The following is a 24,825-nucleotide window of genomic DNA, read 5'->3' on the forward strand; positions in this document are numbered from 1 at the left end:
ATCTGACTGGACCGCAAACCCAGATCTGGCCAGACTGCAAATCCCATCATCTCCATATCTAACTGGACTGCAAATTGCATCATCCTTAGATCTGACTGGACTGCAAATCCCATCACCCCCATATCCGACTGGACTGCAAATCCCATCATCTCCATATCTAAATGGACTGCAAATCCCATCATCTCCATATCTAACTGGACTGCAAATCCCATCATCTCCATATCTAAATGGACTGCAAATCCCATCATCTCCATATCTAACTGGACTGCAAATCCCATCATCTCCATATCTAAATGGACTGCAAATCCCATCATCTCCATATCTAACTGGACTGCAAATCCCATCATCTCCATATCTAACTGGACTGCAAATCCCATCATCTCCATATCTAAATGGACTGCAAACCCCATCATCCTTAGATCTGTCTAGACTGCAAATCCCATCATCTCCATATCTAAATGGACTGCAAATCCCATCATCCCCAAGTTTCCCCTTTCCTCTCAATACTAACTCTCTTCTCCATTAACTGTAAATAAGAAAACCACTGGAAGCCCAAACTCTTTTTTTTTACAGTAGAGTATCGCTTATCCAACGTTCTGGATAATCCAACGCATTTTTGGAGTCAATGTTTTCAATACATTGTGATATTTTGGTGCTAAATTCGTAAATACAGTAATTACTACATAGCATTACCGCGTATTGAACTGCTTTTTCTGCCAAATGATGTTTTGGTGCTTAATATGTAAAACCATAACCTAATTTGATATTTAATAGGCTTTTCCTTATTATCCAACATATTCGCTTATCCAACATTCTGCCGTTGTTGGATAAGTGAGACTCTACAGTAATAGCATCCTGAGCTAGGCCAGGGCGCGTCTCCAGGGCAACCGGCTGTCATGGCAACAGGAGGACCAGTGAGGGCGGGGCTCGGCGTTGTCCCAGTCCGGAAGTGATGCAAGCGGCCTCTGCCAGGCCTTGGGCGGAAGCGGAAGTGCGGGAAAGGGGAAGCCGGTTGGGACCTGGGCCTGCCTCGGGCCGCCATCTTGGAGGGTCGCGGCGGGAGCAGCGTCCGGAGGAGCCGGGCGGAGAGGCTGAGGCGGCGCCCGCTGGCTGCCCCCGGCCCTCTTCCCTTCGCCAGGCGGCGCGGGAGGGCCTCGAGCCCCGGAGGGCGCGCGGAGGAAGCGGTGAGTGGCCCGGAGCGAGCGGGCCAGGCCGGGCCTCTTTGTGCCTGAGGGACGCGGCCCGGGGTGAGGCCTACTCCCCGCCGCGGAGCCTTCAGGTGGTTTGTTCTTGAGGCGATAAGCACTAAATTCAGCCTAGAACAGTCATGGGCAAACTTGGGCCTCCGGGTGTTTTGGACTGCAACTCCCACCATTCCTAACAGCCGATAGGCTGTTAGGAATGGTGGGAGTTGCAGTCCAAAACACCCGGAGGCCCCAACTTTGCCCATGACTGTTTTATAACCTAAATACTAATACTAACAATAAAATAACTTGGCTTTTAGGCCTGTTCTTAGGCCCCTTCCACACTGCTGTGCAAAACCCACATTGAACTGGATTAATCATAATTAATACCTTTTTTTGTATCCTGTCCTATCTCTTTTACCTGTTTTACCATGTTACTGTGTATATTGTGTTTTTACTTTATTGCATCTCTACCGTTGATTATGCTAGTCATGTATTTATTTATTTGTCTACTACATTTATACTCCACCCTCTCTCACCCCAAAGGGGACTCAGAGCAGCTTACAGGTTATATTTACATACAGTATATTATTATTACGCCTATTAAACATCAAATTAGGTTGTGATTTTACAAATCAAGCACCAAAACATCATATTATACAAATTTTACAGAAAAAGTAGTTCAATACACAGTAATGCTATGTAGTAATTACTGTATTTACGAATTTAGCACCAAAATATCATGATATATTGAAAACACTGACTACAAAAATGTGTTGGATAATCCAGAACGTTGGATAAGTGAGACTCTACTGTAACACCAAAAGCCTATTATTTTATCTCTGCTTATACCACTGTTATTCAAAAATACATATACAGTAGAGTCTCACTAATCCAAGCTAAACGGGCCGGCAGAAGCTTGGATAAGCAAATATCTTGGATTATAAGGACTGATCAAGGAAAAGCCTATTAAACATCAAATTAGGTTATGATTTTACAAATTAAGTACCAAAACTTCATGTTATACAACAAATTTGACAGAAAAAGTAGTTCAATACGCAGTAATGTTATGTTGTAATTACTGTATTTACGAATTTAGCACCAAAATATCACGATATATTGGAAACACTGACTACAAAAATGGCTTGGATTATCCAGAGGCTTGGATAAGCGAGGCTTGGATTAGTGAGACTCTACTGTATTTCATACTGTGTTTCACTCTCAGACTCCACATTGTTTCTATTAACTCTGCTTTTAAAAAATTGAATTTTAATTCCTAAACCTAATTTTTTACTGTTTGATTTGATACTGGTTATTGGCCCAAATATATATGTATACACATATTGCTGCAATAGATACATATTGAAGGATTAAAATAAATTACAAATAGAAGTTAAATTTAAATTTCGTAATTAACTAGATATCTTGGAGATGGAACCCAAGTCTGTTTCATAGATAACTTAAACCATTGGCTGAAGGTTACTTTAGATGCAATGTTTTAAATGTTGTTGTGTGTGAAGCAAAGTTGGTGTGCATCAAACCATCCAAAAGCAAATGTGGCCCTAACTTATCCCAAACATTTTACAATGGGGCCGTTTGTTGTATAGTCAGTTACTTCACCTTTTCTGGATACTCTGTAAAGTTTCAGGAATTGAGAGTGCATTGTTGTCTGCCTTATTGTTTAGGTCAGCAATGGCAACTGTTTCAAACATGTTAGTTTGTTGGCTGCAGTGCATAGGTCGGTTGTGCAAACATAAACAAATAACACCATGTAACAAAAATTGGAAATAATTATATTCCTGATTTGAAAGTGTAATTTCCTATTTAATTGTGCAGTACTTACTGTATATACTCGAGTTTAGGCCTAGTTTTTCAGCCCTTTTTCAAGACTGAAAAAGCCCCCTCGGCTTATACTCGGGTGAGGGTCCTGGTTGGCTTAGATTTGGGTCAGCTTATACTCGAGAATATATGGTACATTCATTATTTTTCTCTATTATTGTTGCCACTATTACATTTATTTTACTCTATTTTTATTATTGTTATTAATACATTTATTATTTCACTCTGATCTTATTATTATTGCATTTATTATTTTACTCTATTATTACAGTAGAGTCTCACTTATCCAACACCCACTTATCCAACGTTCTGGATTATCCAACGCATTTTTGTAGTCAATGTTTTCAATGCATCATGATATTTTGGTGCTAAATTCGTAAATACAGTATTTACTACATAGCATTACTGCGTACTGAACTACTTCTTCTGTCAAATTTGTTATATAACATGACTTTTGGTGCTTAATTTGTAAAATCATAACCTAATTTGATGTTTAATAGGCTTTTCCTTAATCCCTCCTTATTATCCAACATATTTGCTTATCCAACGTTCTGCCGGCCTGTTTATGTTGGATAAGTGAGACTCTACTGTACTTGTATAATTTTCCTGTATTTATTATTATTATTACATGTATTATTTTACTCTCTTATTATTAAAAGGATACATAAGCTCATTTACATTGAAGAAGATGAGAATAATGATTTGATCAGAGTTGGACAATCTTATCTTAAATTTGAGCTTGATGTAAATATTCAAAAACATTTAACCTACTGATGCCTCATTTAATGTAATTTTAATGGTATTTATTTTTATTTCTGAAATTTACCACCCTTGGCTTATACTGGAGGCAATGTTTTCCCAGTTTTTTGTAGTAAAATTAGGTGCCTCGGCTTATATTCAGGTCGGCTTATAGTTGAGTATATACAGTACTTTGAATAAATAAATAAAATAAATAAATAGTTGTTATACTCCAGAAACTTTGTCTCTGTGGCTGCCTCAAACTATGTTGAATTGGTTTAGACTCTATGAAATATTAATTGGAAAACTATTGCAAAATGTGCTGCAGAATGTCCTGCAAAAACAAAAGTTTTTGCAATATAATAACCTTTTTCCATGTTGTTATGATAGAACCAATTAGGAAGTGACGTTTATAACCCAGGAACAAGAATTGTGTTACATAGTGTAATCATCTCACAAATATTTTAAAAAATGTAAATGAAAAATTTTCATGAGAGATGCTGCGTCCCAGTACATTTCATTATTACAATTTATGTATGTGTCTGTATTTCTTATGAAGGGTTCGTTTTTTCCAGTGAAACTGAATGAATGTGTAGTGAAATGATGGATGTTTAAAACATTATGTGTTTGGTAAACTTTGTGTTTGGGTTGCTGTGAGTTTTCCAGGCTGTATGGCCATGTTCCAGATGCATTCTCTCTTGAAGTTTCGCCTACATCTATGGCAGGCATCCTCAGAGGTTGTGAGGTTTGTTGGAAACTAGGCCAGTGGGGTTTGTATATTTGTGGAAAGTTGGGAGAAAGAACTCTTGTATGAGGCAAGTGTGAATGTTGCAGTTGTCCAGCTTGATTAGCATTTAATGGCCTTGCAGATTCAAAGCCTAGCTGCTTCTTGCCTGAGGGAATCCTTTGTTGGGAGATGTTAGCTAGCCCCAATCGTTTCTTGTTTGGAATTGCCCTGTTTTTTGAATGTTGTTCTTTATTTACTGTCCTAATTTTAGGGTTTTTTTTAAAATACTGGTAGGCAGATTGTGTTCATTTTCATTGTTTCCTCCTTTCTGTTAAAATTGGTGTTTGGGCAATTTGTGTTTGGGCAATGCTCTTGTGTCAGGTGGTCCCTATGTAGACTTGTCCACAGCTGCATGTTATACAGTAGACTCTTTCAGAGGTGAGAGCAGGGGTCCCCAAACTAAGGCCCGGGGGCCAGATGCGGCCCTCCGAGGTCATTTACCTGGCCCCTGCCCTCAGTTTTATAATATAATATATTGTATATACATATAATATTGATAATAATATTATAATGTAATACAATATAACACTAATAATAATACCATATAATAATATTAATTATATATTCTATATTACATATAATATTACTAATAATATTGCAGTATAGTGGTATAGTTCAATATAGTAATATATAATGCTAATATTGTGCTATGCTAATAATATAATATACTAGCTGTGCCCGGCCACGCGTTGCTGTGGCTTAGTTTGGTGGTGTTGGTCAGTCTACATTAGGTTGTATTTATGCTGTGACCTCCACCCTTCTTTATACTCACATTAGTAGTAGTATTTGAAGTCTGTTACCTTCTTCAGTTTTTGTGTTGATAATTGCTTGAGATCCCTGTTGTCTTTGGTTTGTTGTTAGTTGTAATGTCTGATTCTGCTGAGTGCGGTTTATATTTTTATTGTGGTACAATAGTCCTTTTTTTTTTGCTTTGCCTGTGTAGGTGTTTATTATTATTGTTGTTGTTGTGGTCATGAAGGTTGGATAAGTTAGATGCTACTGTATTGTTTTTTGGAGGCCCAGTGCAGCACTGACTGGCCTCTCAGCCTCAGTGCCTGGCTGTTTCTTGCCTGTGATGGTGTTGATTCTTATTGTTGTTGTTGTTGTTGTTATTATTGTAATTGTTTTTTTGGAGGCCAAGTGTGAATGTAGTGATTGGGGAGGTGGATGAGTTGTGTTGTCAAATTTTGTATTTGTTATAGTCACAATGCGTTGTTGTGAGTTTTGTGGGTCCGGATTGTGGTTTTGTGGTGTAGTTGTGTTGTTACAACCGGGAGAAAAGGCTTTTGTGTTGTGTTGTCAAGTTTTGTATTTCTGGGGCATTTAGTTGTGTGCCAAGTTTTGTATTTCTGGGGCGTTTAGTTGTCTTGTTATAGTCACGATGCACTGTTGTGAGTTTTGTGGGTCCGGATTGTGGTTTTGTGGTGTGGTTGTGTTGTTACAATCGGGAGGGAATGCTTTTATGTTGTGTTGCCAAGTTTCATATTTCTGGGGCATTTAGTTGTGTTGCTATAGTCATGATGCGTTGTTGTGAGTTTTGTGGGTCCGGATTGTGGTTTTGTGTTGTGGTTGTGTTGTTACAACTGGGAGGGAAGGGTTTTGCATTGTTTTGCCAAGTTTTGTGTTTCTGGGGCGTTTAGTTGTGTTGTTATAGTCATGATGCGTTGTTGTGAGTTTTGTGGGTCCGGATTGTGGTTTTGTGTTGTGGTTGTGTTCTTACAACTGGGAGGCAAGACTTTTGCGTTGTGTTGTCAAATTTTGTATTTCTGCGGCGTTTAGTTGTGTTATAGTCACTACGCGTTGTTGTGAGTTTTGTGGGTCCAGATTGTGGTTTTGTGGTGTAGTTGTGTTGTTACAACCGGGAGAAAAGGCTTTTGTGTTGTGTTGTCAAGTTTTGTATTTCTGGGACGTTTAGTTGTGTGCCAAGTTTCGTATTTCTGGGGCGTTTAGTTGTGTTGTTATAGTCACGATGCATTGTTGTGAGTTTTGTGGGTCCGGATTGTGGTTTTGTGGTGTGGTTGTGTTGTTACAACCGGGAGGCAAGGCTTTTGCATTGTGTTGTCAAGTTTTATATTTCTGGGGTGTTTAGTTGTGTGCCAAGTTTCGTATTTCTGGGGTGTTTAGTTGTGTTGTTATAGTCACGATGCGTTGTTGTGAGTTTTATGGGTCTGGATTGTGGTTTTGTGGTGTGGTTGTGTTGTTACAACCTGGAGGGAAGGCTTTTGCATTGTGTTGCCAAGTTTCGTATTTCTGGGGTGTTTAGTTGTGTTGTTATCGCATGATGCGTTGTTGTGAGTTTTGTGGGTCCTGTGTGGTTTTGTGGTGTGGTTGTGTTGTTACAACTGGGAGGCAAGGCTTTTGCATTGTGTTGCCAAGTTTTGTATTTCTGGGGCGTTTAGTTGTGTTGTTATCGCATGATGCGTTGTTGTGAGTTTTGTGGGTCCGGATTGTGGTTTTGTGGTGTGGTTGTGTTGTTGTAACCTGGAGGCAAGCCTTTTGCATTGTGTTGCCAAATTTCGTATTTCTGGGATGTTTAGTTTTGTTGTTATAGTCACTGCGCAAACAACTTTATCATTTTATATATATAGATTGTATGTACATATAATTTGTATGCCACTCTGAGTCTCCTTTGGAGTGAGAAGGGTGTGATACAAATGTAGTAAATAAATGCAGTAAATAAATAAATAATAAATAAATACATTTTAGACTTAGGCTCGCCCAAAGTCTGAAATGACTTGAAGGCACACAACAACAATAACAATCCTAATTAACTTGACTATCTCATTGGCCAGAAGCAGGAGCACACTTCCCATTGAAATCCTGATAACTGTATGTTGGGTTAAAATTGTTTTTATTTTTAAATATTGTATTGCTCTTTCATTGTTCTTGTTTTTGCACTACAAATAAGACATGTGCAGTGTGCATCGGAATTTGTTTATTTTTTTTCAAATGATAATCCGGCCCCTCAACAGTCTGAAGGATTGTGGACCGGCCCTCGGATTAAAAAGTTTGAGGACCCCTGAGTGAGAGGATAATAATAATAATAATAATAATAATAATAATAATAATATTTATTTTTCTATCCTGCCACCTAGGATCCCTCTTGTCCTTTGCTGAATGGAGCATTGGATTTTGTAAGTGGGTTTGTAGATAGTTTGTAGGTTGTGTTTCTTCATCAGCTTCCCTATACGGTCAGTGGTTCCCTTGATTTCTGGTAAGAACACTTTCCCTCTGGGTGGATCTTTGTCTTTCCTCTCGTGGCTTGTTTTTGGCCTTGCAGCTCTTCTGATGTCCATGGTGGAGACTCCATTAGCCTGTAGAGCCCAGTTTAGGTGGTTCAGGAGTTTGAGAATTGAACTGTACACTCCAAAGGCCCTTTGGAGCTGCACTCCCTCTGCAAAAAATAAATTAAATTAAAAAATAGCATATATAGTGCTCCTTAACTGAATTCTAACAGGGATTTGAATTGTTATACCTTACCGGGATTATCTGTCTTGTCTGGCATTCAGAATTACGTTGATTCCAAACATGCAGGTTCTGTTCCTGGTAATCCTTGCTTCCGAGGAATGTTCCTAATCCTTTATTATAGCTTCCTTGCTAAGCCACATCAGTGGCCTGTCAAGTCTAGTATCCTGTTGATGGAAGTGTCCCATTGGATGCCTCTTGCAAGGGAGTCATCAAATGAAGGCCTTCTCTTAGCACTGGTCAAAATTTGATTCCAGTCAAGCCAATGGTATAATGGTTCAATCAAGCCAATTATCCATCAGAGGTTCAGTCAGTTCCTTTTGCGGAATCCTGAAATGCTGATGGTAGAATTAGAGGTTGTGAATAGAGGATGGCTGGTGAAGGCACATTTTTTCCCCATTGCTTGTCACCAGCATTTGTTACTCAGAGGTACACTGAAGTTTTTGGTCGGTAAAATATATTTGTTTGCTGACTTGTGGTCGAAAAATGGGGTTTACCATTGTTGGTGGCCTTATTGGTGTTTTGGATAAGTGAGACTCTACTGTATTCCCTTGGTTAAGAGCGAGGGAGGCTTTGGAAAAGAAAACACTGATAAGGGACGGTAAGATGAGAGATAAATATATCATATATTGCAAGCAGTGGCTTCCAGGCTCCGCTGCTGGTTTGACCTTCACCCGATTATTAGCTGGGGGAGGCTTTTTCAGCTCGTAAATAAGGGCTGAAAAACTTGGCTTATATCGGTACCAAAAGGGTTATGAATCAGTTTTTGGTCCACTTTAGAATTGGTATGGTTATTTGTGGTACTGATTCAGAAAATTGTATTGGATAGACCACATCAGCTCTAGTTTCTGATACAGAACATATACCATCCAGTGGTCGCCATCTGCCCACCCACAGAAAATCATATTTATTAATCTAGAGCTGATGTGGTCTATCTAGTGCGATTTTCTGGGTCAGCACCCCAAATAACTCCAGGAACAGGTCTAAAAATTTAGACACCAAGAATTTTTTTTGTTGCTTGGGCTGTGTTATTATCCATAGTAACAGTGAAGCTGCAGACCATATTTTAGTTCTTGTGGACTAAAATATAAAGTATGAAATGTTTTTTGAGATCACAACGCTTTTCTAGAGTCCATGAAGGCTTGAGATTCTGCTCAGTGTTCTCCCAAAATATTCCCCAGCTCTGTACAAAGGTTCTTGAGGATTGGAGTGTTTATTGGGACTCAAGGTGGTGTTGGTAATGAAGCAAACTGGAAAACTTGTGGTTTTCCAAATCCTTTTGGATTGCAATTCCCACCATCCCTTAGTGGTAGCTGTGCTAGCACTGTCTAGAAAGCCGCCCATTCCCCGTCCCCACTGCACATCATCTGATATGGTTTTGTCGAGATGGAGAGTCACGAGAGGCACACATGCAATAGGAAGCTCATAATCCCTTTGAAAGCTTTTAGGGTGGTTTCTGGAAGTGGGAGGGAGAAGTTCATTTATTATTATGGGATTAGCAGTGCTGATTCTTACTCCACAACAAAAAACCCATTGTGGTCACAGCATCTTAGAAATTGCCAGCTAGGGACTTAATTAAAGTTTTAGCATGGGAGTGCACAATACCTTTTCCTCACGCTCCAACTTTGCATGATGTGTTTTGTGCATTTTGGAGGTCCCTACAGATATCGCTGTTTTGTGCATCTTGAATTTTGGTGTATGTTGATGCTCACCATTATCATTATGCTACATGGTTTCTGTCACCTCTCTGGTCAGTGACCTACTGGGCTATTCAATCTTTTTTCTGAAGGTTTTTTTATTTCTGCAATTCAAGACTTTCTTCCTAGAGTTTTATAATTTTATAATTTCCACTCCTCGCACTTTGGCCCACTTCGCCTTCGTGTAATTCTTGTACTGTTTTTATACAATGTTTTACTATTTTCTACAATGCTTTATTATTTTATTGTTACTGTTTTATTGTTTTAGTATGTTATTGTGCAGGCATTTTTATTTGATTATGGCGCGTGTCTAGTGTGTATATTATTTTGTTTTATTGTAATTGCCCGGGCTTGGCCCCATGTTAGCCACCCTGAGTCCCTTCGAGGAATTGGAGGTGGGGTATAAAAATAAAGTTGTTGTTGTTGTTGTTGTTGTTATTAAAACTTATTAATACCCTTATAGTGTATTGGTAGTGCCATTTTCACTGCCTAAGTTGAATATTAGTGATGACTTCTATCTTTGCAGAGACTCAAACAATGCCCAAACAGCACCTAGTACAAAACCTCTTCCTGCCAAAAATAATCACTCAAAACCCTGAATTCTCCAAATATCTGCTCTGAATTTGTCCTTGTTGTGTGCATCTTTCTTTGAGACAAACTGTGGTGTTCTTACCTGTTGTTTAAGTGCTTTCTAAGGGGAATTCTGGGACGGCATTAATTATAACTATGATTAACACTAGTGTCCTGATGCCTCTTGCGTTTATATTTGGAAAGGCTAAGGCCATTTGCCTTGCTACTTTCAAATCTGGTGGCAAAAAAGCTACTTTTCCTTATGGGTAAGCAAGGGTTTTATTTTCAAGTTGGATTGCCAACTTTGTTTATCTTGGGTTGCTGTGAGTTTTCCAGGCTGTATGGCCATGTTCCTGAAGCATTTGCTCCTGACATTTTGCCCACATCTGTAGGAGGCATCCTCAGAGGTTGTGAGGTCTGTTGGATGCTAGGCAAGTGGGGTTTATATATCTGTGGAATAATGTCCAGGGTGGGACAAAGAACTCTTTTCTGTTGGAGGCGAGTGTGTATGTTGCAATTAGCTACCATGATTCTCATTGAACGGCCTGCAACTTCAAAGGTTGGGAGAAAGAACTCTTGTCTGAGGTAAGTGTGAATGTTGCAATTGTCCAGCTTGATTAGCATTGAACGGCCTGCAACTTCAAAGCCTGGCTGCTTCCTGCCTGGGGGAATCTTTTGTTGGGAAGTGTTAACTGACCCTGATTGTTTCCTGTCTGGAATTCCCCTGTTTTCTGAGTGTTGTTCTTTATTTACTGTCCTGATTTTTTTTAATGCTAGTAGCCAGATTTTGTTCATTTTCATGGTTTCCCCCTTTCTGTTGAAATTAATTGTCCACATGCTTGTGGATTTCAGTGGCTTCTCTGTGTCGTCTGACATGGTGGCTGTTAGAGTGGTCCAGCATTTCTGTGTTCTCAAGTACTATTTTGTGTCCAGGTTGGTTCATCAAGTGGTTCATCATTCCCTTGATGTAGGAAAACTTTCTCTGGTTGGATCTTTGTCTTTACTCTTGTGACTTGTTCTTGGTCTTGCAGCTCTTCTGTTGTCTGAGGTGGAGCATATATTGGCCTGCAGAGCCTAATTTAGGTGGTTTGTTTATCTTGTCTGAACGTATCTTGTCCTATGAACCTACTAGGTTGTTAAGATAATCTGGAGAGGCCCTGCTGGCAAACGTGGCTGGTGGGCATGAGGGACAGGGCTTTCTCGGTGGTGGCTCCCTGGCTGTGGAATACCCTCCCCAGTAGTGTTCGACAAGCTCCGACTCTCCTAGGTTTCGGGAAAGCCGTGAAGACATGGCTATGTACTCAAGCGTTCGAGGAGTAACATCTGAGGTCGATATGACGTGAATCAAGGTGCACACGAAGGTGTTAGTGGACGAATTTATGCATACATTTTAAATTTTATAATTCATGGTTTAATGGATTCTAATTAGAGTTTTAATTGACGTGTTACTTTTTTATTGTTTATTGATATGTTGTTTTATGGAATGTATTTTGGGCAATGTAATTTGCCGACTGTTGTGAGCCACCCTGAGTCCCTCCGGGTGAGAAGGGTGGGGCAAAAATGATGTAAATAAATAAATAAATAGTTTCTATGGGAGAAAAACATGGTTCTTTTTTACAGCCTTGGTACCCAAATTGTTGGGAAATGGGTTAGAACAGTGATGGCCAATCTATGACACGTGTGTCAGCACTGACACACCTAGCCATTTTTGCTGACACACTACCGCATGCAGATTGATTGGATGACTATGTATTTTGTGGCCAAATTTGGTGTGATTTGGTCCAGTGGTTTTGTTGTTTACTCCATGGGAATTATGCACATTACATTTATATTTAATAAATATAACATGAAGTGCATTAAAACGCTGAGCTTCTGAACTTGCAGACCAAAAGGTCCCAAGTTCAAATCCTGGGAGCGGAATGAGCACCCGCTGTTAGCCCCAGCTCCTGCCAACCTAGCAGTTCGAAAACATGCCAATGTGAGTAGATCAATAAGTACCGCTCCGGTGGAAAGGTAACGGCGCTCCATGCAGTCATGCCAGTGGCCACATGACCTTGGAGGTGTCTACGGACAACGCTGGCTCTTCGGCTTAGAAATGGAGATGAGCACCAACCCCCAGAGTCAGACATGACTGGACTTAACGTCAGGGGAAACCTTTACCCCACACACACACACACACACACACACACACACACACACACACATATATATATATATATGTCATTCTATTATTATTCTATTATTATTGTATATTATCATATTATTACTAGTAAATTATTATTATATTATTTATTATTCATGACTACATTGAAACTAGAATAGAGAGAAATTCGCGTGGAAGCTGCAAGAGGTACCATAGATCGTTGTACATGGAAATAAGGGTAGTAAATAGTTTTTGATTTATTAAATACAGTTATATATTACAATTATACATTTTTGTTATTTAAACTATACATATTGCGAAATTATGTACCACCCAAGTCATGCTAGTTTTTTTTTTGTGAATTTTGACACACCAAGCGCAAAAGGTTTCCCATCATTGGGCTAGAACCTTATTTTTCTGGGACCATTCCAAAGAGCTTTTAGGAGGTGGAATGGTTGCTACTGGTCCTAACTAGTGGGTACAATAGATGTATAAGGAAGGCGGGTGGGATGGAGGTGAGAAACTTCGCTTGTATAGACGTCCATCTCCAGTACGAAGTGTTGGAAGGAATAGATGCAATGTTTATAAAACTTTTTTCTTGTTGTTTCCAGATGAGCGGCACCGGTAACAAGCGAGCACCCACAACAGCCACCCAGAGACTCAAACAGGACTACCTGCGCATCAAAAAAGATCCAGTGCCTTATATATGTGCTGAGCCCCTGCCCTCAAATATACTTGAATGGTAAGAATGGCAATTGTCTGTATTTGGGTGGTCGAAAATAGGAGGGACTTCCTAATTCAGAACTCCATCCTTGAGTGCTTGAAACAGCGTTGAAAGACTGTGTCCCTGAGGTATAGTTACCAGCAGCAAGCAAAACAAAGTATTCCTGATTCCACCTTTTTGCCTTTAGCCCAGTCTGCTTGTATCAAGGCACCCTCACCCTATTAATTCCCTGGCTTTTTGGACAAGCAAGATTTCTTTCCTTTGGGCACCCGGGTGTGCTTCTCTGTTGATAGCATCACCTGATCCTTGGCAGTTCTTGCCAAAAGTGGAACAGTGTGTACTAGTGTCCTTCAGTTGACTGTGTAACATTTATTATCAGGGATGGGAGACATCTAGACCTACAGATGAGGGCGGACTATGCTCACCAGGGCTTCTCGACCAGTAGAATCTGAGATTTTGTTTGTTCCCCAGCCTTGATTTCCCTCCAGGTTTTCTTTGGGTTGCTAGATCAGATCTGGGAGAGGATTCCTGTAAGCTTAATTTTGGAGAAGGACAAAGTACCATAACATTCCAAGTGGGATGAAGGGATAACTTGAGCATCCCTTATCCGCTTCTACCAGAAGTGTTTGTGAGTTTTTTTACATTTTTTTTAAAACACAAAAAATACATACCGTAGACATACAAAACATTTACAATTCCCACCACCAACACGAGGATTGGATAAGTGAGACTCTACTGTAACACTGGCTTCTGTATTCAACAGGCTCAAGCCTCAACTGTCTTCTAACAACTAACACTGGCTTCTGTACTCAAACAGACTCAAGCCTCAACTGTCTTCTAACACTGGCTTCTGTATTCAAACAGACTCAAGCCTCAACTAATTTATTATTTTATTTACATCACTTTTACCCCACCTTTCTCCCCGAGGGGACTTAAAGCGGCTTATAATAAATAGGCAAAAATTCAATGCCTAAAAACAATGTAAAAACAACAATTCATGTAAAAAAAATCTACAAAACAACAATTCATATAAATCAGATATCATTGCAAAATAAAATCACATTATATAAAATTTTAAAACTAACTAAAATGTTAAAATTTTAATTTTAAAAATAAAACTAACACCTAACACTGGCTTCTGTACTCAAACAGACTCAAGCCTCAACTGTTTTCTAACACTATCTTCTGTACTCAAACAGACTCAAGCCTCAACTGTCTTCTAACAACTAACACTGGCTTCTGTACTTAAACAGGCTCAAGCCTCAATTGTCATTCCTCAACGGTTATCCTTTTAAAACTGCATTCTAAAGTACATAGAGCTACGAAAACTGCAAACCAAATAAGACATAGACTTCAGGAAATAAACCAACACATTATAAAACAGACAAAACATTAAAGAGAGGAGGCTTGAGAAGGTTGCTATGTCAACAACTGAGAGATTGGGTTTGCATGGGCAACCAGGGATTCCAGCATTATAATCCAATGTTCAAACCAGTAATCCATGCTGACTCTGATTTTCCATACTCAAACCTCAAGATAGCTAACCACCACTACTACCACTAAGGTCACTATACCTGCAGAGTTCTTTCATACCTAGCTTTAGGGGATCTAACTACCTTTTGACTCCTTTGAACATGGCATTCATAACAAATGTTTATTTTGTTCCCCTAGGCACTACGTTGTACGAGGACCTGAGATGACTCCATATGAAGGTATTTTGGAATCCTCTTCATTCCAAATCTTTTGAATCTCAGACACTGCGTATACTATTCTCTTTGTGTGTGTCTACTGCTGTTAAATGATGTTTTCTTTCTCCCTTCTTGTTTTAGGTGGCTATTACCACGGGAAACTCATTTTCCCAAGAGAATTCCCATTTAAACCTCCTAGTATTTATATGATAACACCAAATGGAAGATTTAAATGCAACACAAGGTAAGCAGTTTCCATGTTATTATGACAAGCTCCCTATGCATAAATATGACCCTTGACGGCTTAAAGAAATGTTTTTTTCTCCTTTGGGGTGACTTTGCCTGTCCTTTCCCTTGTAGATTATGTCTTTCCATCACCGACTTCCATCCTGACACATGGAACCCAGCTTGGTCAGTCTCGACAATCCTTACAGGCCTTCTTAGTTTTATGGTTGAAAAAGGTCCCACTTTGGGCAGTATAGAAACATCAGAGTTCACGGTCAGTAACTTCTCAGGGCAGAGAGGGTGGGTTTTCCCCCAGTTACCCTTCTTAAACAAATGTAGAATTTGTAAAATGTTGTTTTTCAATCCGATCTTCTTCTCCCTTTGTTCCTTTCTCTGCACAGAAAAGGCAGCTTGCTTCACAGAGTCTAGCGTTCAACATAAAAGACAAAGTCTTCTGCGAATTGTTTCCTGACGTGGTGGAGGTAAGGCAGCACATTTGCGAGCCTTGCAGGAGATGATGATGATGATGATGATAATAATAATAATAATAATAATAATAATAATAATAATAATAATAATAATAGACACTTGGGAAGTGTTCAACTTGTGATTTTGTAAAAAGAAATCCAGCATATCTATCTTGTTTGCTGTGTCATACAGTAGAGTCTCACTTATCCAACACTCGCTTATCCAACATTCTGGATTATCCAACACATTTTTGTAGTCAATGTTTTCAATATAACGTGATATTTTGGTGCTAAATTCGTAAATACAGTAATTACAACATAACATTACTGCATATTGAACTACTTTTTCTGACAAATTTGTTGTATAACATGATGTTTTGGTGCTTCATTTGTAAAATCATAACCTATTTTGATGTTTAATACGCTTTTTCTTTATCTCTCCTTATTATCCAACATATTTGCTTATCCAACGTTCTGCCGGCCCGTTTATGTTGGATAAGTGAGACTCTACTGTAATAAAATAATAATAATATTTTATTTATATACCGCTCTATCTCCAGAAGGGACTCAGGGCGGTTTACAACAAAGATACAGACATACATACAATACACAACAATATAAAAACACATTATTACACAAAAATAAGATTTACATTCAAATAACAATCAGTAAAATCACAGCAGCTTCCAATTGGGGTTAATAATGTCGTAGGTAACATAGACTATGATCAGGATGAATTTACCACCTTCCTAGAACATGGGCCGTAATGTCCCTAACCACCTAATGCAGTGGTTCTCAACCTTTCTAATGCCGTGACCCCTAAATAATAATACTAATAATAATAACTATCTTGTTTGCTAATAATAATAATAATAATAATTTATTTATATATTTTATTTACAACAAAGATACAGACATACAATACACAACAATATAAAAACACATTATTACACAAAAATAAGATTTACATTCAGATAACAATCAGTAAAATCACAGCAGCTTCCAATTGGGGTTAATAATGTCGCAGGTAACATAGACCATGATCAGGATGAATTTACCACCTTCCTAGAACATGGGCCGTAATGTCCCTAACCACCTAATGCAGTGGTTCTCAACCTTTCTAATGCTGGGACCCCTAAAATAATAATAATAATAATAATAATAATAATAATAATAATAATAATAATAATAATAACAACAACAACAACAACAACAACAACTATCTTGTTTGCTGTGTCATAATAATAATAATAATAATATTTTATTTATATATTTTATTTACAACAAAGATACAGACATACAGTACACAACAACATAAAAACACATTATTACACAAAAATAAGATTTACATTCAAATAACAATCAGTAAAATCACAGCAGCTTCCAATTGGGGTTAATAATGTCGTAGGTAACATAGACCATGATCAGGATGAATTTACCACCTTCCTAGAACATGGGCCGTAATGTCCCTAACCACCTAATGCAGTGGTTCTCAACCTTTCTAATGCCGTGACCCCTAAATACAGTTCGTCATGTTGTGGTGACCCCCAACCATAACATCATTTTCATTGCTACTTATTTTATTATTTATTATTTACCACATTTGTACCCCGACCTTGTACTTGAGTGGCTTCAACAATTCAATGCCTGGAAAACTCACAGCAACCCAATACTAATATTGCTAATAATAATAATTGCTAGATAATATTTGGCCTCCAAATACATCTACACTGCAGAATTAATGAAGTTTGGTGCCACTTCATTTATTTATTTATTTGCTACATTTACATCCCGTCCTTCTCACCCCGAAGGGGACTCAGAGTGGGTTACAAATACAGTAGAGTCTCACTAATCCAAGCCTCGCTTATCCAAGCCTCTGGATAATCCAAGCCATTTTTGTAGTCAATGTTTTCAATACATCGTGATATTTTGGTGATAAATTCGTAAATACAGTAATTACTACATAGCATTACTGCGTATTGAACTACTTTTTCTGTCAAATTTGTTGTGTAACGTGATGTTTTGGTGCTTAATTTGTAAAATCATAACCTAATTTCATGTTTAATAGGCTTTTCCTTAATCTCTCCTTATTATCCAACATATTCGCTTATGCAACGTTCTGCCGGCCTGTTTATGTTGGATAAGTGAGACTCTACTGTACCACCTTCCTAGAACATGGGCCATAATGTCCCTAACCACCTAATGCAGTGGTTCTCAACCTTTCTAATGCCGTGACCCCATAATAATAATAATAATAATAATAATAATAATAATAATAATAATAATAATAATAATAATAATAATAATAATAATAATAATAATAATAATAAATACAGTTCCTCTTGGGAAGTGTTCGACTTGTGATTTTGTGATATGAAATCCAGCATATCTATCTTGTTTGCTGTGTCATAATAATAATAATAAATACAGTTCCTCATGTTGTGGTGACCCCCAACCATAACATTATTTTCATTGCTACTTATTTTATTATTATTTACCACATTTGTACCCCGACCTTGGACTCAAGAGTGGCTTCAACAATTCAATGCCTTAACAATAATTTATTTATGCATTTATTTGCTACATTTATATCCCGTCCTTCTCACCCCGAAGGGGACTCAGAGCAGCTTAAAAATAATATGTATATAAAATAAATTATATTATTAGCATAGCATGATACTAGCATTACATATTACTATATTGTACTACTAGCTATGCCCGGCCACCCGTTGCTGTGACCTTGTCTGGTGGTGTTGGTGAGAAATTGTTGAGGTAGTGGTGGTATTGAATGTCTATTGTATGGTTGTCTTTATGTTTAGTATGCACACTGAAGTGGATTATATGGCAGTGTGGAGTCAAGATAATCCAGTTCAAAGCAGATAATTTAAGATTCTAAATGGGTTATATAGATGTGGAAGGGCCTTGAGTCTACACTGCCATATAATCCAGTGCAAATTAGATAATCTGAGGAAGAGGCCTAAGTGAGGCCTAACTCTGCCTGTGCCCTGGGCTGAGTGGGTTGCTAGGAGACTAAGTGGGCAGAGCTTAGCCTTCAAACTGGCAGCAATTGGATAAAAACTATTATTCCTCTCCCTGTAATTAGGACTTTATTTTTCTTTTCTTTTTGTTGTATCAACCTATAGCTGTGAATGATGGGTTGTGTTGTCAAATTTATGTAATAATAGACCCACTGATCTGCCCTCTTATTGTCACTATTGTCATTTATAGTACTTCATTGACTATGTCAATTATGTAACTTAGCTCCCCCCGATTTGACACATTCACCTTTTGGCCCAGACTTGTGTTTGATATACCTGTTTTAACATTTTATCTTGTAAGATTGTCCTTTTCGATTGTTTTACCGATATTGTTGATTTAATTGTTGTAAATTTGTGTTTTTGTTTTGATTTTATATTGTGATGTTGGGCAAGGCCCCATGTGAGCCGCCCCGAGTCCCTTCGGGGAGATGGGGCGGGGTACAAGAATAAAATTATTATTATTATTATTATTATTATTATTATTAAATTTCAAGGTTGGGGGGCCTGTAGTTTTGTTGTTTTGTCCGCTGCCCTGATGCCATCACTCTTTTATATATATAGATACCACCATACTGTAATATTATTACCTCACTGGTATAGAGGTAGCCCAATGTACAGTGCAGCCTTGAGGTTACCAGTGTGTGCACCACCGTCTCGAGGTCTTCTTTAGGCTTTAGCCCCATTTGTCTCCACCAGGTCTGATTCTTTGACCGATGCCTTCCTTCCCGTCTCCGTGTCTTTGCCCCCTTCCCGTCCCAGGAGATCAAGCAGAAGCAAAAGGCGCGAGAGGAGCTCCACAGCCGGCCGCAGACCCTCCCGCTCCCGGACGTCGTTCCCGACGGAGAGGCCCACCACAACCAGAACGGTCTTCCACTCCTGAACGGCCACGTTCCCTTGGCTGCCGCCAACAACAACAACCATCCGGGCCTCCAGCAGGCCAACCGCAACCACGGACTCCTGGGAGGAGCTTTGGCGAACTTGTTTGTGATTGTGGGCTTTGCGGCCTTTGCCTATACAGTGAAGTACGTTCTGAGGAGCATAGCGCAAGAGTGAAGCCCTTAAACGAAACAAAACGAAACACAAAACGCCGGTTCCAAGACCAAAATTAGCAGTAGTGGCAGGAGCCAAGACAACAACAAGAAAAGCATTTGGGACTCTTTGGGGTCTCATGCTCCCCCTAATGCTGGGATGAATACCGTGTGATGTACAGGTAAAAGTGAAATAGACTGGTTTGGCTCATGGGTTTAGTTTTGGGGAGGAAGAGAACAAAAATCCCCTTTGGACTCAAAGAAGAAAGAGGCAGGTAGCATGGTGAGGGAAAAGCAACAAATTGGCAATATTTTTAAAAGTTACCAATTTACAAATGGCATCTTTTTAAAAAAATGTTAATTTTCTTAAACAAAGCACTGAATCATTTCCGGGGTCCTTAAAGTTCTTTGTTGTTCATACAGAATATGAAGTCACGCATTCATAGTAAAGAGAAGGTAGCAGCCAAAATCTGTCCAAGCCTATAGTCAAAGAAAAGCAGAGAAAAGGAAGAACCCAGGGCTGATTTTTTTTTCCTCTCCTTGTTCAGATCTAATTTCTCCCCTGATTCTTTCCATGCCAGTGTTTGCTGCCGAACCCATTCTGTTCAAGCAGGAAAGTCGGTGACATGAATGTCCTTCACATTGGCTTGAAGAGGTTTGATATGAGGTCTTTATTTCGACTCTGTCTCCCTCAAAAAAAGCTGGCACTTACGAACCTTGGCCCTAACAAATGGCAAACAGTTTGGTGAGATTTCTGCCAATCCCGGTGTTTCTGGTGACAGAAGGCCCTTCGCAAACATGTCTTAGAAGTCAGTGACTTTAAGTTTTAATGTTTGATTATTATTTTGGCGTCCTGTCCCAAAATAATAATCTGAAACACGTGAGCAGTTTGGAAGGCCCTTAGCAAACATGTCTTAGAAGTTTATAATATTGGATTATTATTTTGGAGTTCTGTCCCCAAAATAATATTCTGAAACACGTGAACAGTTTGGAAGGCCCTTAGCAAACATGTCTTAGAAGTCAGTGACTTTAAGTTGTAATGTTTGATTATTATTTTGGGATCCTGTCCCCAAAATAATATTATGAAACACGTGAACAGTTTGGAAGGCCCTTAGCAAACATGTCTTAGAAATCTGTGACTTTAAGTTGTAATGTTTGATTATTATTTGGGGTCCTGTCCCCAAAATAATATTCTGAAACACTTGGGGAGTTTGGAAGGCCCTTAGCAAACATGTCTTAGAAGTGTATAATATTTGATTATTATTTTGGAGTTCTGTCCCCAAAATAATATTCTGAAACACTTGGGGAGTTTGGAAGGCCCTTCGCAGACATGTCTTAGAAGTCAGTGACTTTAAGTTGTAATGTTTGATTATTATTTGGGGTCCTGTTCCCAAAATAATATTCTGAAACACTTGGGGAGTTTGGAAGGCCCTTAGCAAACATGTCTTAGAAGTGTATAATATTTGATTATTATTTTGGAGTTCTGTCCCCAAAACAATATTCTGAAACACTTGGGGAGTTTGGAAGGCCCTTAGCAAACATGTCTTAGAAATCTATGATGTTAAATTGTAATGTTTCATTATTATTTTGGGGTCCTGTCCCCAAAATAATATTCTGAAACACTTGGGGAGTTTCTAAGTCATATGTCTTAGAAATCTGTGCCTTTAAATTGTAATGTTTCATTATTATTTCAGGGTCCTGTGACCAAAATAATATTCTGAAACACTTGGGGAGTTTGGAAGGCCCTTAGCAAACATGTCTTAGAAGTGTATAATATTTGATTATTATTTTGGAGGTCTGTCCCCAAAATAATATTCTGAAACACTTGGGGAGTTTGGAAGGCCCTTAGCAAACAGGTCTTAGAAGTCAGTGACTTTAAGTTCTAATGTTTGATTATTATTTTGGGGTCCTGTCCCCAAAATAATATTCTGAAACACTTGGGGAGTTTGGAAGGCCCTTAGCAAACATGTCTTAGAAGTGTATAATATTTGATTATTATTTTGGAGTTCTGTCCCCAAAATAATACTCTGAAACACATGGGGAGTTTGGAAGGCCCTTCGCAAACATGTCTTAGAAGTGTATAATATTTGATTATTATTTTGGAGTTCGGTCCCCAAAATAATATTCTGAAACACTTGGGGAGTTTGGAAGGCCCTTAGCAAACATGTCTCAGAAGTCAGTGACTTTAAGTTGTAATATTTGATTATTATTTTGGGGTCCTGTCCCCAAAATAATAATCGGAAACACGTGAGCAGTTTGGAAGGCCCTTAGCAAACATGTCTTAGAAATCTGTGACTAAGTTGTAATGTTTGATTATTATTTTGGGTTCCTGTCCCCAAAATAATATTATGAAACACGTGCAGAGTTTGGCCTGCCTTTTGCTCTGTGGGTTCGAAATAGCAACGTTCCCTTTCTCCTCCAAACAGCATGGATGTTGTAAGGAAGGAATCGCCACCAGAGGTCGTGGTTGACTTCTATAGTTAGCACTTTCCCAAGGAAATTGAACTGGAGCGAGAACACACATCTCGAGAGGGCTAATTTGGGAAGGAATTTTCAGCGAATGCCTTTGGCTCGATTGAAGCGATATTGTGAAATTCGGTGACCTTGGGCCACAGGAAAGTTTATCAAAAATGTTTGTTTTTTGCTTTTCTTTTCATGTCTTTCCCTTTTTTAAAAAAAGGAATGAGGGTTGACCTTCAAAACAAGATGTTTCTGGCCTGTTTTTTGGACCTTTCGGTCCTGCCAAAGTATGGGAGAGTCGTCATCTTTCGGGCCTTTTGGTCCCGGTAAAAAATGGGAGAGCTGTCTTCTCCAGAATACAAAGGAATGGGCAACCTAAACTATTGGATTGAACTTCCTATCATCCCTTGTTCATGCTTTTGGGAGCTGGTGTCCAACCACGTCGGGAAGCTGTAGCTTCTCCTTCCCTACCATAACTCAGAAGAGTTTACAGTAAAATATATATATTGCTGCGGCAGTGTAAGCGAGAACTTGCCCTCTCAACATCTCTCCTCATCCACTTCTGGCTTTTCCTACTGGCAGAAAATCTCTTTACCGGCTGTTTTTGGAGGGTCAGTTAATTTAGTTCCAGTGGCAGATAGTCTGGGTTATATACAGGATCAGTATTTCCGTGTTTTCAGTGCTTCCCGCTTTGAATAGTAAGAGAACGAACATTCATTGCGCTCCCCAGCAACCTGGATTGCACTTAAGTACTTCGTGTTCGGTTTGGCCGACAAGTTGAAAGTAATTTAAACACTCTTTTTTCTGGTGCTTCCCAGAATCCCCTAGTGAGCTTTGGGAGGACCTGCATCTCCACAATTGTGGCTCTGGCAGAATGAATAGGGCATCATTGGTGTCCTGTTTGCTGACTTTCAAACAGGTCACTTGAAGCAGTTGTTTTCTACTCTTGATGCATCTCTTTGTCACCGCAAGAGTTTCCCGCTTGTTGTTATCTCAGAGCTGAACTGGAGTGCCTTGCTTGTGGTCTTGAATCCACTTACTTTGCATTTGCTTTCTTCCTCGAAGGACCAGAGCCCGCTTTCCTTCTGAACCCTCCTAGCCCTTGCCAATTTCCGCACACAACATATATATGTCTAAAACAAGGAAGGCGAGTGAGCTGCACTGCCCATAAAGGAACAGGTTGCTTTTTAAAAAATACAAAGGTATACAAATTTGGAAAGCGAGTGAGTTCCTCTTCCCCAAAGAAAACTTTGGCAATTTTAAAAATACTTCTAATACAAAGGTATACAAATTTGGAAAGCGAGTGAGTTACTCTTCCCCAAAGAAAACTTTGGCAATTTTAAAAATACTTCTAAATCAAAGGTATACAAATTTGGAAAGCGAGTGAGTTACTCTTCCCCAAAGAAAACTTTGGCAATTTTAAAAATACTTCTAATACAAAGGTATACCAATTTGGAAAGCGAGTGAGTTACTCTTCCCCAAAGAAAACTTTGTTTTTGTTGCTCCAAATCCTACCTAGGGATTTTTAGAGAATGGAAATCCTTTCCTGATTTTTTCTTGACCTCGACATCCAAAAACATGGCAGAATGACGATCCATGCTGTCATATTTGGAGACACCCATTTCCATCCCCAAATTATACAAAAACTGTATAACCCGCGGACCTTCCTTTTCAATTTCCAAGTATAAAACCACCTCCTTCCTCCCAAGATTAAGCATATAGGACCCTTCTTATCCACCCCTTTAAATATGTATATATTCTAGGGAATCAGTTTTAGATTATTAATATTATTATTTCTGATTCTGTTGGTGATTTCTTTGTGGCAGAAGACAAAGGAAAAGGGCGGAGAGCCGAAAACAAACCCATGAGCCACGTAGCTTTAGATAATCAGTGAATTTGTGCTTTGACCAATTTCTCTGCAAGTAGGTATGGATTAGTTGAGACTAATGGGATGGATCCATACGACGGAGGAGACGAGACCTTTTGGAGCGGGAGGGGGGAAGACGGACGCGATAGGGAACGATTTTAAGACCTGTATTTATAAAACACTTTGGAAATTTGGTGTTTGGTTTCCTTCTCCTTTCTCTCTCGGATTGGGTTTTTCTGTCTCATTGTTTGGCTCAGGACTTCCATATGTTGCTACTCCTCTAATCTCGTCTCAAGAAAACCGTAATGTATTTCTGTTTCTACTGAGGCGTCTGTTTCCTTTTTTAAGTGTTGCATGTGTGCCTTATTTTGGTGTTGGGGAAGATGTCCTTAAGATTGCTGGCTCAACAGCAGTACATGTGAAAAAGATCTTGAAGTCCTCGTGGGGAGGAAGGTGAACGTGAGCCAACAATGCGATGCAGCAGCTAAAAAAGCCAATGTGATTTTGGCCTGCATCAATAAGAGTCTAGTGCAGGGGTCCTCAAACTTTTTAAGCCGAGGGCCGGTCCACAATCCTTCAGACTGTTGAGCGGCCGGATTATCATTTGAAAAAAAAAAATACAAACAAATTCCGATGCACACTGCACATGTCTTATCTGTAGTGCAAAAATAATAACAACAACAACAATGAAAGAACAATACAATATTTAAAAATAAAACCAATTTTAACCAACATACATTTATCAGGATTTCAATGGGAAGTGTGGTCCTGCTTCTGGTCAATGAGATAGTCAAGTTAATCAGGATTGTTGTTGTTGTTGTTGTGTGCCTTCAAGTCATTTCAGACTTTGGGCGAGCCTAAGTCTAAAATTTATTTATTATTTATTTATTGCATTTATTTACTAC

General features: G+C 39.0%; 1 protein-coding gene across 1 annotated transcript; it reads left to right on the forward strand.

The window, feature by feature from the left end:
* The first annotated feature begins 1,000 nt into the window (after positions 1-1,000).
* On the forward strand, positions 1,001-24,242 carry ube2j2 (ubiquitin conjugating enzyme E2 J2). The gene is made up of 7 exons (XM_062965523.1): positions 1,001-1,184; positions 13,035-13,165; positions 14,819-14,859; positions 14,977-15,079; positions 15,196-15,334; positions 15,462-15,542; positions 19,325-24,242. The coding sequence occupies exons 2-7, from the start codon at positions 13,035-13,037 to the stop codon at positions 19,616-19,618; spliced, it is 789 nt and encodes a 262-aa protein (XP_062821593.1). The 5' UTR covers positions 1,001-1,184; the 3' UTR covers positions 19,619-24,242.
* Positions 24,243-24,825: the final 583 nt, after the last annotated feature.

This window comes from Anolis carolinensis, unplaced genomic scaffold, assembly GCF_035594765.1.
Source record: "Anolis carolinensis isolate JA03-04 unplaced genomic scaffold, rAnoCar3.1.pri scaffold_15, whole genome shotgun sequence".
NCBI classification, from domain to species: domain Eukaryota; kingdom Metazoa; phylum Chordata; class Lepidosauria; order Squamata; family Dactyloidae; genus Anolis; species Anolis carolinensis.